The 18,211-nt window shown below is 39.4% G+C and overlaps 1 protein-coding gene across 1 annotated transcript; it reads left to right on the forward strand.

The window, feature by feature from the left end:
• Positions 1 to 408: 408 nt before the first annotated feature.
• On the forward strand, positions 409 to 17,227 carry INA (internexin neuronal intermediate filament protein alpha). Its single transcript, XM_040361876.1, has 3 exons — positions 409 to 1,622; positions 11,431 to 11,555; positions 15,534 to 17,227. The coding sequence occupies exons 1-3, from the start codon at positions 579 to 581 to the stop codon at positions 15,820 to 15,822; spliced, it is 1,458 nt and encodes a 485-aa protein (XP_040217810.1). The 5' UTR covers positions 409 to 578; the 3' UTR covers positions 15,823 to 17,227.
• Positions 17,228 to 18,211: the final 984 nt, after the last annotated feature.

Here is an 18,211-nt window from a genome sequence, read left to right on the forward strand (position 1 = left end):
TTTAAAGCAATGGGCCATTACAAGGAGCTCAGACCCAATGTGCTGGAAATGGACAGACTGATATAATACTCTGTAAGCCATCACTTGGCAGAGGATTCCCTCCCATCTGGATTTATCACCAGATAGACGCTTACAAGAGAATTTCTGCTGGAGTTTGAAAAAAAAAAAAAAGAATTATGAGATTAAAGTCAGTGAGGTCTGCTTATGTAACCCCCAGGGATTGGTGTCTTGCTTTATTATGATGCAGATTTATATTTAACGCTTTGCTGTCTTTAGAATTTAGAGGTAGACCCCCCTATACAAGGCACAGGGAATCGCAGGATCGCTGACATCAGCACTGCGGCAAAATGGACAGTTCCATCTGAGAACATTAAAGTCTGGACTTGTCTCCTGATCTCCATGGCTTGGAGGGTCACAAAGGCATCTCCAGCCCATGGTAAAATGCCAGCTTTGCGGCCAGGAAGAGGTTAACCCCCCGGGACCCCCCCAGCAGAGTGAAGGTTTTTGTTTCTCTAGTGATCGTGCCTGGCACTATAAAAGGCTGGGCGGAGGTGTCCCTCCCTCATCTGCCTTCCAACATGAGCTTCAGTTCAGACCATTACCTGTCCTCCTCCTACAGGAAGATCTTCGGGGACTCTCCTCGGTCTGCCACCCGCATCGGGGGAAGCTCTGCTTCTTCTAGGACCGGCCAATCTGCAGGGTACCGGCCCCAGTCCCGCAGCAATGTCTCCTCACTGTCCTCCTACAACAGGAGGTCTCCTAGATCCGCCGCTGTCTATGGAGATAACGTAGACCTGACCCAAACTACCGTGGTGAACAACGAGTACAAGATCATCCGCACCAATGAGAAGGAGCAGATGCAGGGGCTCAATGACCGCTTCGCCATGTTCATAGAGAAGGTCCATAACTTGGAGCAGCAGAACAAGGTGCTGGAGACCGAGCTGGTCGCCTTCAGACAAAGGCAGTCCGAACCCTCCAGGCTGGGGGAGCTCTACCATCAGGAGCTCAAAGATCTCCGCTCCCAGCTGCAGGACCTGAGCAATGACAAAGCCCAGCTGATCATTGAAAGGGACAGCCTGGAGGATGACCTGCAGAAGCTAAATGGCAAGTATGAGGATGAGATCAGGATGAGAGAAGAAACGGAATACGCCTTGAAGGCACACAAGAAAGATGTGGATGATGCCACCTTGGCCAGGCTAGACCTGGAGAAGAAGGTGGAATCTCTGCTGGATGAGATCAACTTTATGAGGAAGGTCCATGAAGAGGAGATCACAGAGCTGATGGCCATGGTGCAAGCTTCTCAGGTCTCGGTGGAGGTGGAGATGGCCAAGCCCGACCTCACCTCTGCTCTGAAAGACATCCGATCTCAGTACGAGTCTCTGGCGGCCAAGAACCTGCATTCTGCCGATGAGTGGTACAAGTCCAAGTTCGCCAACCTCAACGAGCAGGCGTCCCGCAGCTCAGAGGTGATCAGAGCCAGCAGAGAGGAGCTCAATGACTACAGGAGACAACTCCAGTCCAAGACTATCGAAATAGAAAGTCTGAGAGGAACCAACGAATCGCTGGAAAGGCAGCTCCAGGAGATGGAGGAAAGGCACATATCAGAGGCTTCTGGAATGCAGGTAAAATCTATACTTTGCACCATTTAGGCATTTCTTGTGCTTTTTGCAGATTTGCACTACAGAACATGTTCCATAGGAAATCATGTTAAATGAACAAATCTGCAAAATGCACTAAAAATGCATAGGTGTGAATCCAGGCTAAGACATGATCACTAGTTATTTCCTTATCAGCATAGGTGTGCGCACAGGGTGTGCCAGGTGTGCCTGGGCACACCCTAATCACCCTGTGCTACGCGGATTCCCTATGCTTCCTGGCTGCAGAATAAGGGATGGGGGAAACTCTGTCCTCACTCCCTTTCTTTGTCTCAGAAGTGAGACATTGGGGGTGTATTTAAGCCCCTAAAATTTCACCAAACCCCCCAATGGGGCTCCTAAAAAAATTGTAAAAAAGAAAAAATTATTGTAAAAAAAAATTGTAAAAAAGAATAAAAAAAAAAAGAAAAGAATTGTAAAAGAAAAAGATAATACAAATAATCTACTGAAACCATACTGACCATTGCAATACTGCTATATATACAAACATACATGTGTGTTTGAGCTTTGGGGTGCACACCCTAATGCAATAGGCTGCGCACACCTATGCTTATCAGGTAGACCACCCTTAGGGGCTCATTTACCCCACAACCCCTGTGTTTAGTGTGTGGCTTAGGGCCCATTCACAACAGAAACTGCACATAAAAACTATTTTGCTCCCCTGTTTATCTTTTGGTGGTGGTGGTAACTGCGTTTTTAACTGCATGTTTACATGCATTTGATTCAGGCGTAACATGCCATGGACGCACGCTTGAATTCATTTTGTGCCGCGTTAGTATCGCATTTGCAATACATTTTTGGGCTTGGCTTAAAGGGGTGCAGTGCAGGTGTAGCGCGTCCCCTGCATTTGCGGTGCAGAAAAATGCAGCATGCTCTACTTTTTTTTTTTTTTTACCTGCACTGCAATGATGTGAACTGTGCCCATAGGATTACCTTGATTTTGGGCTGTCTATGCAGTGATTGTGCAGTTCAAAATGCAGCCAGCTGCCTTCAGTGTGAAAGGTCCCTTAGGCCTGATTCACACCTATGCATTTTTAGTGCTTTTTGCATTTTGCACTACAGTCCATTTACCATGGTTTCCTATAGAAGACGTTCTGAAGAACAAATCTGCAAAAAGCATTAAAAATGCATAGGTGTGTCTCCAGCCTTATGCCGCGTACACACGATCATTTTTCAGCATGAAAAAAAAAATTAGTTTTACCAGAACGAGCGCTCCCGTCTCATAACTTGCTTCTGAGCATGCGCAGGTTTTTTACGTCGTTTTAGCCCATACACGATCATTTTTTACAACATAATTTAAAACGAAATATGTGAAAAAAGGTCTATTGCGCTACTACGAGTGTTGGAGCGAAAAATAGGTGAAAAAGGGTAGACGTTACTGAAGCTGCTTAATCTAAAGGTGTATAGTATAGTTTAAAACGACGTTAAAAAATGCAGCATGTTCGAATTTTTTTTTTTGTCGTTTTTCAGAACCTGAAAAATTATGTGAAGCCCACACACGGTCATTTTAAATGACGTTTTTGAAAAACAAATTTTTTTTCATGCCTAAAAATGATCGTGTGTACGCGGTATTAGCCCTTTTTTTGCATTTACATTTGTTTTCTGCTTTTTTTTTTGCATTCTAGTGTATTCACGTGTGAGAAATGCCGCATACTGTACTTCTTTTTTTTTTCTAACGCACGTGAAATCACTGCAGTGATGTAAACTAGGCTCATCAATTTTTAATTTATTTTTGCATTTGTACTGCATTTAAAAAAAAAATGTGTTTGCATGCATATGGTGTAAATGAGCCCTTAAGTTTATCTAAACCCAAGCAAAGCGTCAGCATTGCAGCTCAAAGGTCTTTAAATGCGATAGCTGCATACATTATCTATTTTCACACTTCTTTTCTTTAACCTGATTACCCTGCCATTAACTCACTTCCTGTCCTAGGGTGACAAGTAGCATTGTCACCTTAGGACAGGGAGCGTGTTGGACTACATAACACCTCCCTCTCCTTTCCGCAAGAGGGGGGTGGGGTTTTGTAGTCCAGGGAATAGCAGGGAACAATGCTAACTGTTAACAGTAAGCACAGGGAGTTATCAGATTTCTGGCTAGATGAACAGCTATTATTTTTGCAGATATAATAAAACACTTTTTAACGGTGGTGTATGTAACAGACCAGATGGGAGCAAATACATTTATTGTTAAGTAACACTTTAAATTCAGTGTGGAGTTATCTGGATTTGTGTTACCAAACATCCTGGTGTATATTCCTTTGTCCATAAGGCGCTGGGATGCTGGTCCCTGGCCATGGTGCTGAAACTGACTCCCTTCACATCCAGGCTATGGGTGATCCTAATCACAGAGCTACAACTACAATCACACATTATTATTATTATTATTATTATTATTATTATACAGGATTTATATATCACAGAGCTACTACTACATTAACAAACACACAATATTATTATTATTATTATTATTATTATTATTATTATACAGGATTTATATATCAAAGAGCTACAACTACATTACCAAACACACAATATTATTATTATTATTATTATTATTATTATTATTATTATTATACAGGATTTATATATCAAAGGGCTACAACTACATTAACAAACACACAATATTATTATTATTATTATTATTATTATTATTATTATACAGGATTTATATATCAAAGAGCTACAACTACATTACCAAACACACAATATTATTATTATTATTATTATTATTATTATTATTATTATACAGGATTTATATATCAAAGGGCTACAACTACATTAACAAACACACAATATTATTATTATTATACAGGATTTATATATCAAAGAGCTACAACTACATTACCAAACACACAATATTATTATTATACAGGATTTAAATAGCGCCAACAGATTGTGCAGTGCTTTATAACGTATTTATTATAAATATTGATAACATATATATATATATATATATATATATATATATATATATATATATATATATATATACACACCTTACATTTTACTATATTTTATTACTATAATAAAGTCCTATATAATTAAAGTCCTTTTTTAATATAACAATGAAAGGCAATGGGAGGCACATTTGATGCATTATATATGAGCATCTTATGTAACAGTTTCATTAAAGCACTTTGTGGTACAGGGAAAGTAAATATCTCCAAGGAGAAGGGGGGGAGGGGGAATAGGGAGTGGCGACTCTAACAAAGACACTTCATCCAACTATCAAGGGAGCTTTCCAAACCATACAAACTAGAATGGGCACTGAAGACTGATTAGTGTAATACGCTTTTAAAGTGACAGGCTTTTAATGGCATCTTTATTGTACTGTATGTTGGAGGAAGGATAATAATAAATTAGCCTAGCTGTTTCAACATAAGAATTATTAGGATATTTTACATGGTGTTAAGCAATTAAGAAAGTAATACAATCAATGCACCAAGCGTAATCCAGAATTATATGCACACAGATACATAAGTGAGGTTGCAAGGACAGAAAACTCAGATGGCTTTAATATTAGGCCAGAAAGTTAGGATTAAAAGTGACAGATCTTTAGAATTGTTAAAATGTAAAAAAAGGAAGTCCAAAACATCACACACTAAAGTTTGTAGGATTTTATGGAAAATGTGTATACAAAAGTAAAATAATAAACTCGAGAATGATTACTACAATATACATGTATTTATAATATTAAGTTAAGGACAACAGTATCCCACAGATCATGTTTATTTCCTTTGGAAGGGAGATTATATTTGAAGCAGTCTAATCAAGAACTGGGATCCGCCCATTTTAACTTCAATCGCCATCTTTAACTAGGGAGTGGCACCTTGTTCATCTGAAGTTTATTAGAGCATCAAATACTAAAGAGCTCTCATAATAAATGTAATCTCATTTCCAAGTATAAGGAAAAAACATAACTTATGCTTGTTTGTAGATTTACCAGTAATGAATTCACCTGCCTATTATGCCATTTAGAAGGTTGCGATGGCAGTACACACCTATCCAATGGACAGATTTAGACACCGTGTAACAATAACGATCATCTGTCTTTATAATAGACTGTGCACTTTGTAAAGTGCATTTGTACTCTGCAAGTGCAGTTGCTCCATAGCTTAGTAAATGATGTAAAGCTTGACTTTGCAAAGCGTACCCAATCACGTGCAAGGAAAATAAAAAAATAAACTGCATTTTTTGCTTGCACATGAGTGGATGGAAAGTCAGCAGAGCTTCTGCTCATTCACTAAACTCTGGAGAAACTGATCTTGCAGAGTGCAACTGTATTTTGTAAAGTGAACAGTCCATTTTTCTTTAATAAATCAACCCCACTGTTACATTACATTCAATAGCAGAAGATGTAGAAGTAATTAAGTATATAAATTACAAGATATGACAGATGATGTGAGTTTCAGCAGTACACAGCAAGGGGCCCATTAAAGGGGTTGTAAAGGTAAATTTTTTATTTTTTAAATATGTTACTTTAAGCTAGTACATTGTTGGTTCACGTACCTTTTCCTTCTAAATGTTTATTTTATTTGTCTGAATTTCTCACTTCCTGTTCCGGCTGACTAACCCCCATGGATGATGGGGGCAAGCTTACTGAGGAGGAACTGGAAGTGAGACATTCAGACAAAGAAAAAAAAACATTTAGAAGGGAAATCCAAAGAAAAGGTAAGTGAACCAACAATGCACTAGCTTAAAGGAACCTATTTAGAAAATAAAAAAAATGAACCTTTACAACCCCTTTAATGTTATTGACTTTGAGCTTTTGCTCTTCAAAACCTGACTGTTGGGGCACATGCAAAAGATGTGGAAGGTAGAAATTGTTTGCTTAGTACATAGATGATTGCTGATACTATTGACTACTGAAAAATGAACCAGTAGCAGTTTATAAACATCACTTTGGCTCGATTCTCTATCTATCTATCTTATACATAGTATATCTATCTACATGAAGGCTGACCATACATTATACAATTTTCCTTTAGATTTACCAAAACCATATAATACGAGGTCAAACCTAAACTCCTTCAATTTGAATGCAGTCAGGCAGGCCCTTGCACTACATAGTTGAAGGTAAATCTAAAAGGAAATTGAATAGGGAAATGGTATACTGTATGGCCAGCATGAGCAGGTATCAATAAATAAATAAATAAAAAATTAAGTTGTGCTGAGCATTCCACATTATGCAACTAAACAGTGTAAAAAGTGTGTTCAAACCACAGTAACATATAGATGGTCTTAAAAGTAAAAGCAAATTACTCTCTGTTTCTAAAGCATAGAGGTCTGGGAAATCTGAAAAAAAAAAAAGAATATCATCTGAGCGTTTATTTAGTAGAGCTGAGATATTTATTGGTACGATTTCAATATACATCTCTTATGATGCATTGTGAATGGTACTTCACAGCTGAACTGATTAATATTTATTACCAGACTGGATCTATATGGAGGAGACCCCAATCTGTGAAAGATACAAGATACACACAATAAGGCCCCATACACACGAGAGGATTTATCCGCAGATACGGTCCAGCGGACCGTATCCGCGGATAAATCCTCTCGAGGATTTCAGAAGATTTCTATGCGATGGCGTGTACACACCATCGCATTGAAATCCGCGCTGAAATCCTCTGGCGATGACGTGTCGCGCCGTCGCCGCTATTATGACGCGGCGACGGGCGCGACGCTGTCATATAAGGAATTCCACGCATGCGTCAAATCATTACGACGCGTGCGGGGAATCCCTTTGGACGGATGGATCCGGTAAGTCTGTACAGACGAGCGGATCCATCCGTTGGAATGGATTCCAGCAGATGGATTTGTTGTGCATGTCAGCAAATATCCGATCTGCTGGAATCCATCCCAGAGGAGATTTCTCCGCGGAAACAGATCCGCTGGCGTGTACACACCATAGGATCTATCCGCAGAAACCCATTTGCTGGGATTTATCTGCGGATGGATTCTATTGTGTGTATGGGGCCTAATGCTTGTGCACATTGTGGCTTGAATGTGATTACATTTGAAGAAGGGAATTAAGGGGGCTGAAGAGTATTGTATGTATGTACTGCATTAAACAACAGACATTGCGATTTTCAGTGCCATAAAGTTATTGCATTTTTCCACACCACCTTGACAATTTAGTGATACATACATAGGCGTGCGCAGCCTATTGCATTAGGGTGTGCACCACAAACAGAACATCAAATACACATGTGTGTGTGTGTGTGTGTGTGTGTGTGTGTGTATATATATATATATATATATATACACACACACACACACACACACACACACACACAGAGCTCTGTGTCCAATGGACAGTGATCTGGCTCTTCTCCCTGAAAATCAGGGAGAGAAAATAGCCAGAATAGTAAGTAAAAGCAGCACACAGTACACGTTAGGCGAACAGTTAGCCCCTTTCCAGCCAGTGTCATTAGTACGGTGTACAGTATTATCACCATTCACTGTATTGATGTCATCACTAATGGCGTCAGTGTCAGTTCGCAACCCTCCCAGCCAGCGTCATCACCAAATTGCCTGCCACCCTATAACAGTCCCATTATAAGTCGCTGGTCACCGCCATTGCCAGTATAGTGTCATAGCTGCTTAAATTCCAGTATATATACCACAGTTTGTAGACACTAACTTTCACACAAACCAATTCAAATACACTTAACAGGATTTTTTTTAACAAAGACATGTAGAAAATACAGTTTGGTCTAATTATATGAAGACATTTATGGGGCTTTTTTTCAAACGTTTTGGTCTTTTTTCATATTTTGTAAAATATTTTATATATATTTATTTAAAAAAAAAAACAGGTGATCAAATTCCAACAAAAGAAAAATCTATTTGTGTGGAAAAAAATTATATAAATATAATTTGTGTACAGAGTTGTCTGACCACGCAATTGTGTATGGGCAAAAAAAGGTTGAACTAAATCAGCAGGATTCGTTACACTAGAATTCCTGGCAGAGTCCCCCCTTACACCAGAATCCCTGGCAGAGTCCCCCCTCACACCAGAATCCCTGGAAGAGTCCCCCCTCACACCAGAATCCCTGGCAGAGTCCCCCCTCACACCAGAATCCCTGGCAGAGTCCCCCCTTACACCAGAATCCATGGCAGAGTCCCCCCTTACACCAATAGCCAGGTTGTCCCTAAGTGCTAGCTGGAGAAGAAATCGACTGGGCAGCTTCTGGAAGTGGGTTGGAGGGGACAGATGAGGGAGAGGGGGGACTGCTCACTCACCAGACTCGTATCTTGCAGCCACCACAGATCTTCCATCTGCTGAACCTCAAATCTCCCCCCACACATCCATTTTTTGCACACTAGGATTGCAGTGTGGGTGGGGTAGACACTAAGAATGGGGGTGGGAGGAGCCCTCGGAAGTGGGATTTTGATTGCTGGTCAGTCGGCACTGTGTCACATTCACAGATGCACACAGGTGCAGACAGCAGCTCTAGCTTCTACATATATGGATGGTTGGCAAACTCTGCTGGAGGGGGGTTGCCAGGGGGGCACATGTAAAATCCACCCTCCGAGATTCGGCCATGCTCCCCTCTAGGTGCTGCTGACCTTGGCTCTGGTGAAAGCAGAAGAGGCACGGGATGGCAGGCGGAGTGCAGCTATATCACTCCGCCACCTACAGTAAGGTATCTGCTGCCGGATCCATAGAGGCAGCATCAGAAAATGCGGCTGGCTGCCCGCTTACTCCGCTGCTGTAGTCCTCATAGGTCAAATTATATATTAAAAAATTGTAAAATAATTACCAAAATAATTCCACTCGTAGCTCTGTCACTGCCAGTGAGTGTCCATTGGCAGAGCAGAAAATAGTTCTGTCTGGCAGGGGGCGATTAGGGTGTGCCCAGCCACTTAAATATTAATAACATAACATTGAGATAAAGCACCATAGCATTATAGCAGATTGAACTGGAACTTTGGATTGTTTTAAAAAGGGGCACTTTATCCTCTGGATCCCTTCTTATGGCTTCTTCTTCTTCTTACTTATTATTATTATTATTACTTACTTCTTACTTATGGCTGTTTTATATCAAATTGTCATTTTCTTTAATAAACATAAATTGTTTTATTTCACAACTCCTTCAACCTATATGACACCTTCCTGTCCCCAATATTGTACTGTATTATCTATACTATCTAGTTCTTTGGCTCTGTCTTCACTGTGCAGTAAATATTATCCTCGCTCAGGAAACACTGTACACAGTCATGCAATTGGACTTGGCCACAAGGAGAATTATCAAGGAGTGTTCCTATACACCAGCCTTTCTCATCTTTTTTAATCTTTTTAACAGGGAGGAACCATATTAACTTTCAGGTCTCAAGCCTCGTACACGCGACCGGTTTTCCCGGCAGGAAAACTGCCACAAGAGCATTTGGCCCGGGAATCCTGGCCGTGTGTATGCTCCCTAGCAGTTTTCCCGACAGGAAAACTCCCCGGGAAAAATAGAGAACCTGCTCTTAATTTTCCAGTCAGAGTGTTTCCTGTCGAGAAAACCGGTCAGCTGTATGCTTACCTGTTCCATTAGAAACCCGCGCATGCTCGATAAGAGTTCGACACATGCGCGGTAGCATATAAGTTTGCTGTGGGGTGAAGCAAGATGGCGGCGACAGCATTGAATGTGACGAGTGCAGGCTCGTCGTTGTCGATGACGTCACCGTGTTCTTGTTATTCAAAAGAACGGCAGTTCTTTTGAATGACAGTCTGTATGCATGGCAAGCTTACCAGAAATCATATTTGACAGCCAGGGCAACTCTATGTGAAAATATTATTTTTAGTATGACCAATTAAATTAAGTAAAAAAATTAACAATGAACCGAGTAAAAATTGTAGTGCTCCCTCAAAATGATGGTCTTTGGAAATGTGACCCTTGACGGTCAGGGAAGAAGTGCCCCCTTACACTGGTTGTCACTGAAGGTCCCTAGTACACTTGTGATCAGTGGAAAGCATGCTCCTTACACTGGTGGTCAGTGGGAAGAATTGCCTTCCTTATAGATAGCTTGTTTATGTCAGTGGCAGCTTAGCTGGGAGGAAGAAATTGCTCATTGCTCAAGGAACCACTGGAAACCTCTAGAGACACACTAATGTTCCACAGAACCCTGGTTGAGAAAAGCTGCAATATGCAGTAAGACCAATTAAGGTAGAGACACAATAACTAATTGGCATGGCCTTGATTTGGGGTAGTAATCCCTCCGGGGGTATAACTACAGCCATGACAGCATAGGGAGCCTGTACAACCTGGCTAACTAATGATTACTCCAGGCAACAATGGAAATTACTTTCAGACAAAATTAATAGATACATGCTGTAGGCGCTTCATGGAAGCTGCTATAATATTAATCAGTATTCTACAGTGCTAACTATTGGTTTAAAACCGAAGAGGTGTCCGTAGGGAGACTTCTGTTAAGGATAAGGTTGGAAACCATGTTGCCTTATGTAGGCCTCTGATTTATAGTCACTCCCCTGAAACATTGTATGTACATTAAGAACACATGAACACTAAGGTTTCATCCTGAGATTTCACTACAAAACTTTAAAAATAAAAGCAATATTATGGTGAATTGTCTCTGTAACTATGCTGTGGATAAAACCATGAAAATACTGATAGTCGTGACCACATCAGTTACAGATAAATAATGAAGGTTACAGTTCCCATTATAAAAAGAATTACAACCATGGGAATGTACAGCAGCCTAAATCAATGAACGTCTAGATGTATTTGACATGTTAACTAAAGACCTTTCCTTCCTAATTACAGGATGCTATCAATCAGCTAGAGGATGAACTGAGGAGCACAAAAGGAGAGATGGCCCGTCATCTGAGAGAGTATCAGGATCTGCTGAATGTCAAGATGGCCCTAGACATTGAGATTGCTGCATACAGGTAACTATATAGCTTGTATTTTTTTAATACATTCATGTTGGCATTAAAATATAACACAGAGAAATATTTTTGTGAAAAACACTGCTTAAATTTGTAATAATGTACCATTATCTACAAAAGAGACCAAAATATGATGTTGAACTTTAGGGCTTTGCAAGGTCTGCACCAGGGCTTATGATTGAAGACAGTGAAGGTAAAGTAAGCTTCAGCTTCAAGTCAATGGGAATGGCAACCCATGCCGACTTTAGTTTGGAGCTGAGAGCTCATGTCTGTTGATGCAGATTATTCCAAATTTGCATCTGCATGGGCCTGCATTTAGCATGAGCTTTAAAGACAAACTCCAGCCTCATCTAAAGATATGCTACTCTATAGTTCATGCCATTCAGTTTCTCTCAATCCTGTGCGTCTCCTGGAGCTCAGTAGGTGGCACCTTTTTTCCCATTTCTGGGACACCCAGAGTCAAGTAGCCTCTTCTTGGCCACAGAGGCCATCAAAGAAACAACTCCAGTGTCTCTAATGTATGGCGTCAGCACATTGGCAATGTAATGCGTGGGCATTACTGAAGCATGACGTGCTAAGCAATGCACCCAGTAACAGCATAATGCTACAACACATTGCTATGATGGAGGAAGGTGCTATGCATCTTGGGATATGTAGTCTTAAAACATAGTTTACATATATACAGTGTGTGTTAGGTGTAAAATCCACTATTTAAATGGAAGGTAAATAAATTATATAAAATATCCACAATCTCCTTTTCATTTTCTTCATATATATATATATTGCCATATTTATTTGAGCTCACTACTCAAACAAAGACACCAAGACAATTCTTTGAACGGAGTTAGTGTGTTTATTAATTTAGATTATCTTGTGCATGCAAATCGATAAAAACATCTAGTGAAAAAATTAATAAATGTAACAAAAAAATGAATAAATTAAATATCCCGAAAGTGATTGAAACTATAAAAAAAGTCACATTTTAATGTATTGCTGTTTATCAGAAATTACATCATGATCTGTTTAGGATTTTAATTTTTTTTTAACTCTCAAGGGGCACCCACAAAAGCAATCACAATATACATTTAGCAATACAGGGCGTGGAAAGCTGTTTACAGCAAGTAATACTATAAAATCCCTGCATACATAGAGTTGAGTGGAGATTGCATAATCCTACAAGCTCATTTTTAATGCCTTCCCATAGTGAGTTTCTGAATGGAAGACATTCATGGTCTCCTCTCCCTCCCTTTTTGCCCTATTAAATGCCCATTTTTATCTTGGGTACCTTCAGCCGTAGTTTTACTTATCGTATCTCTCACTCCCATAACTTGTCTCCTTTCCATGTGACCAGTTCCCCAAAGCCACTTCTCTTCCGCTCTCCGTCTGTCAGGTCCACTCTGATATCATTATGTACAATGCAGGACCAACAGTCCTGCACTGTAAAGTGAGGCCGCAGAGGGACAGCCCACGACCTGGTGTGTTGAAGGGAAGAGTGTCAGCTGCCTTTTAACAGTAGCCTAGAAAAAAATGAACATTAAAGCCTTGCAGTTACTATGTGCACCCATTCTAATTATGAAACTCTCTAGGACCACCAAGTATAAAGCGGTCTTCTGATCAATAAAAACCAAATATCAATGTCCTTAATGCAGTCCTGGATGCATTCTGGTAGCATTGCTTGCAGTGAGTTGTATTAGCTCTCACGATTGACAGTATTTCAGCACCTATTGCTTGAACAAAATCTTTCCCAAAACCACTTTAGATGCACTGGTTTATGAACAATGTACAGTGGGGATCGAAAGTTTGGGCACCCCAGGTAAAAATTTGTATTAATGTGCATAGCGAAGCCAAGGAAAGATGGAAAAATCTCCACAAGGCATCAAATTACATATTAGACATTCTTATAATATGTCAAAAAAAGTTTGATTTTATTTCCATCATTTACACTTTCAAAATTACAGAAAACAAAAAAATGGCATCTGCAAAAGTTTGGGCACCCTGCAGAATTTATAGCATGCACTGCCCCCTTTGCAAAGCTGAGACCTGCCAGTGTCATGGATTGTTCTCAATCATCGTCTGGGAAGACCAGGTGATTTCAATCTCAAAGGTTTTAAATGCCCAGACTCATCTGACCTTGCCCCAACAATCAGCACCATGGGTTCTTCTAAGCAGTTGTGTAGAAAACTGAAACTGAATATAGTTGATGCTCACAAAGCTGGAGAAGGCTATAAGAAGATAGCAAAGTGTTTTCAGATGTCAATATCCTCTGTTCGGAATGTAATTAAGAAATGGCAGCCATCAGGAACAGTGGAAGTTAAAGCAAGATCTGGAATACCAAGAAAAATATCAGACAGAACAGCTTGCAGAATTGTGAGAAAAGCAATTCAAAACCCACGTTTGACTACACGATCCCTCCAGAAAGATCTGGCAGACACTGGAGTTGTGGTACACTATTCCACTATAAAGAGATACTTGTACAAATATGGTCTTCATGGAAGAGTTATCAGAAGAAAACCTCTTCTACGTCCTCACCACAAAAATCAGCGTTTGAACTTTGCAAATGAACATATAGACAAGCCTGATGCATTTTGGAAACAAGTTCTGTGGACCGATTAGGTTAAAATATAACTTTTTGCCCAGAATGAGCAAAGGTACGTTTGGAGAAGAAAGGGCACAGAACTTAATGAAAAGAACCTCTGTCCAACTGTTAAGCATGGAGGTGGATCAATCATGCTTTGGGGTTGTATTGCAGTCAGTGGCACAGGGAACATTTCACGAGTAGAAGGAAAAATGGATTCAATAAAATTTCAGCAAATTTTGGATGGTAACTTGATGCCATCTGTGAAAAAGCTGAAGTTAAAGAGAGGATGGCTTCTACAAATGGATAATGATCCTAAACACACCTCAAAATCCTTGGGGGATTACATCAAGAGGCGTAAACTGAAGGTTTTGCCATGGCCTTCACAATCTCCTGACCTCAACATAATTGAAAATCTATGGATAGATCTTAAAAGAGCAGTGCGTGACAGACAGCCCAGATATTTCAAAGAACTGGAAGACTTTTGTAAGGAAGAATTGGCAAAGATACCTCAAACAAGAATTGAAAGACTCTTGGCTGGCTACAAAAAGCATTTACAAGCTGTGATACTTGCCAAAGGGTGCAGTACAAAATATTAACTCTGCAGGGTGCCCAAACTTTTGCAGACGCCATTTTTTTGAAAGTGTAAATGATGGAAATAAAATTAACTTTTTTTTACATATTATAAGAATGTCTAATCTGTAATTTGATGCCTTTTAGAGATTTTTCCATCTTTCCTTGGCTTCGTTATGCACATTAATACAAATTTTTACCTGGGGTGCCCAAACTTTTGATCCCCACTGTATGTACCTTAAGGCCCCTTTTCATACATGCAGACCGTTTGTCTGTGTTTCATGCATCCGTTGACAGCTGAAAAATGGACATCAATGCATCTCTGTTGAAAAACGGATGTAAATGGATGATCATCAGTTTACACCTGCATCCGTCAACATCTGTTTTTTTTAAACGGATCAAAGCTCTATTTTTCTCCAGTTGAAAAAAACGGATCAGATGAGAAACGGATGTAAACTGACAGTCAGTTTTTCCATCCGTTTTTGCATTAGTACTGATTGTAAAAAAAACTGATGAGCAGCTGATGAAAAAAACTGATGAAAACATCATCTGTTTTTTCTTTGAAAAGATGTGACTAAACTGATGAAATGAACGATCCGCATGCGTAAAAGGGGCCTAGAGCTAAACTGAAAGAACTGAATGGTGGGTGGCAATGTTTGTGGAATGCATTAGTCATTTTTATTTGTTTCAAGTAACATTAGATTGATGAAGGAAAAAGTAAGGTTTATGGTCAATTCATATGTTTCTTATGTTACTAATGTTCTTTCAAGTCAGATGAATAATATTGTATTCTTATTAACATTACTAATTCTGAATGTCACTATCTCCAGGAAACTGCTGGAAGGTGAAGAGACCAGGTTTAGCACAAGCGGAATAAGCATCATGCCTCCAAATCATTCTCAAAGCTATTCTTACCAGTCTCGCATTCATAGTTCCTCCTCTTCCAGGGGTACACCTGCAGCATCCAAGAAAGACGAAGCTGATTCCGCCTCCAAAACCATCTCTAAATCATCAGCTCGCAAAGGGGAGACTTATGAGGAAATCATTGAGGAAACTGTAGTGTCAACCAAAATAATAGAAAAGCCAGAGCAGAATGAGGGAATTAATGGGAAATCTTAAACAAAGAAAACTAGTACTTTACAAATTAGTTAGAAGTTAGAATTTCTACTTTGCCATTTTTCCATTCACTCTTAGAACGATAGCTTTAATGTTAGTTTTCTACATGGTCATTACATTTTCTTTAGGAGGATGCAGTAATACTTAATATCACAAGACCATCTAGTTCCACAACCGTTGGAGGGTCACAGGTTAACAAGGCCATTTACAGAGAGTCATTGTTGAAAGAAGGGATTTTGACAAATTAAAGGGATTGTCCACTTCATGTGGTGTTTTTCTACCTTATTCCAGCCCTGCTTATCCCTTTTACAAGATTGTTGGTTTTATTCCAGCTTTCCACATTTCAGTAATTTACCCATATCACTCTTACTGCTTTAAGGAAATTGCAATATGTTTCGAATTTTAAGAACCAACCAAGTTTTACAATGTTCAAAGGTAATAATGCATATACACACAAAATTTGGCATAAGTTTATAATAAAATTTACTAATCAGTAGATGTAACCTCTGGAGGTTGACAGTCCCTTTACATGGAGGTTTCTGAATGATATAGCATACTCAAGCAATAAAAGGATTTGCCGTTACAATATAAAACCAGCCAAAAGCTCTTTATTTTTTAGACCGTACAACAAATTGATGAAAAGTTTGACTCTTCTGCACCTGTTTCCATTGTATGACCATGCTAGATGCATGATGCACAATTTCAAACATCAGGCATTGAACATAGTGTATTGTTGCAGCCATTCATTCAGAGCACTTCATTTTTTCATATACCACTCTTGATAGTAATACATTTTAACACTTAGTTCTTAGATATAGCAACAAAATTGTATCCAATACCAATGGTGACACAGGGACCATGTTAACTTTCAAGCACATTTAATGTCTTAGCTGTCTAAGGCTGATCAGTCTACACATTTCACAGTTCATCTTAGGTTTTCAGAATTGTTTACTAATGGGCTTCTGTACAACTACTTGGTACCATAACAAATGTGAACACACAGCTAAAATAAGCACATTGAAAAGTCACTTTGTTTCCTTAAACATACAGTAGTGATGATAGCACAGCAGTTACATAACAAGATATACCACATTCATCATTTAGGTGCTGAAAACGGAGGTTAATACACACTAGAAACACTCTTTACTGGTGGTAGTTTCACACTTGACCTTTGACTGGTCAATATAGGAGGCATTTTTCTCTTCATTGAGGTGTGTCAAGGTTAGGGCCCTAGTACATCTTAAAATGCCTTATTATTATCAAAATACCTCCAGTAATGTGTAACAACCAATGCATTATGGTATGTGTACACGTTATACTATGAGATGTTTTATTCATTGATAATGCAATGAAACAGAAAACTACACCATCAGACATGAACAACAAATAAAGACTAATATATTAATAACTGTCTTGTCTTATTTGGGTTGGTAGAGTATCCGGAGCTAGTGGTGGGTGTGAATCAGAGGATCCACAGGCAAAGAAATTGATTGCCCTCTTTGATGTTACATGTAGAGTGTGTGTGTGTGTGTGTGTGTGTATTCCTGGAATGGAGCAACCTTGCCACAAGGCAGCTTGCAAGGAAAGTTGTCTATTTTGCTTGTGTTGTGCCACAGCTCACCATTCAAAACCTCTTAACTCACTATAAATTTACTGACAACATTTTTGTGAAATTATCAAACACCAATGAACCCAGTCTCAGAGCTCAGTCCCTAAACAATAAGGTATTCCTATTTTTTTATTTTCTGTACATTAAAAAAAAATATTTTATCCATAAATATTTAATACATGCTTCAGTGTGCAGAGTCTGCTGGGATTTCTAAAAAGAAAGCCAAGTACCATGTCTTCAATTCTTGACTGCTTCTGCAAACTGGAGATCCAGGGGGCATAATTTCTACACAGATTAGGGTGTGACCCTCCTCTGAGTCAACTAACTGAATCATTGAGCTGTATGTAATTCATGAGATCTTCTATCCAGTGCCGTATTTTCAGCACAGCAGTCAACCGGTTATCTGAAACTCAGGCGTACCAAACTCACACCCATCGTCTGCTGGCTGCAAAGGGCATATGAAATATTGATATGAAAGAAATCAGTTTTAAATTATAGTATTATATTGTAGTAAATGTAAAAATGAAAGACAAGAATAGACAAACACACAAAGACCTAAAGTGTAGTAGTATAAAGTCACTTTTACACAAGTAATGTTCACTTACAGGAAGATGGTAGACATCAGCTTATTATGAACTCAACGGGAGGCACGGACCAGCAGCGGAGCTTGATCTACAGCCCAGTGAGTCCTGGAAACTGTCTGGATGATGGTAGAAATAGTCTAGTGGGAATATAAGCTGAAGATACATTAGTTATTAGGGTTACTATGCACGTTACAAATCA

The sequence above is a fragment of the Rana temporaria genome, chromosome 8 (genome assembly GCF_905171775.1).
Source record: "Rana temporaria chromosome 8, aRanTem1.1, whole genome shotgun sequence".
In the NCBI taxonomy this organism is placed as follows: Eukaryota; Metazoa; Chordata; class Amphibia; order Anura; family Ranidae; genus Rana; species Rana temporaria.

Bases quoted from the DNA above. Each gene is read 5' to 3' on its own strand.
- INA (XM_040361876.1), top strand. From the start codon at position 579: ATGAGCTTCAGTTCAGACCATTACCTGTCCTCCTCCTACAGGAAGATC. The intron at 1,623-11,430 runs GTAAAATCTATA...TCCTAATTACAG, and splicing joins CAGAGGCTTCTGGAATGCAG to GATGCTATCAATCAGCTAGA. The intron at 11,556-15,533 runs GTAACTATATAG...CACTATCTCCAG, and splicing joins ATTGAGATTGCTGCATACAG to GAAACTGCTGGAAGGTGAAG.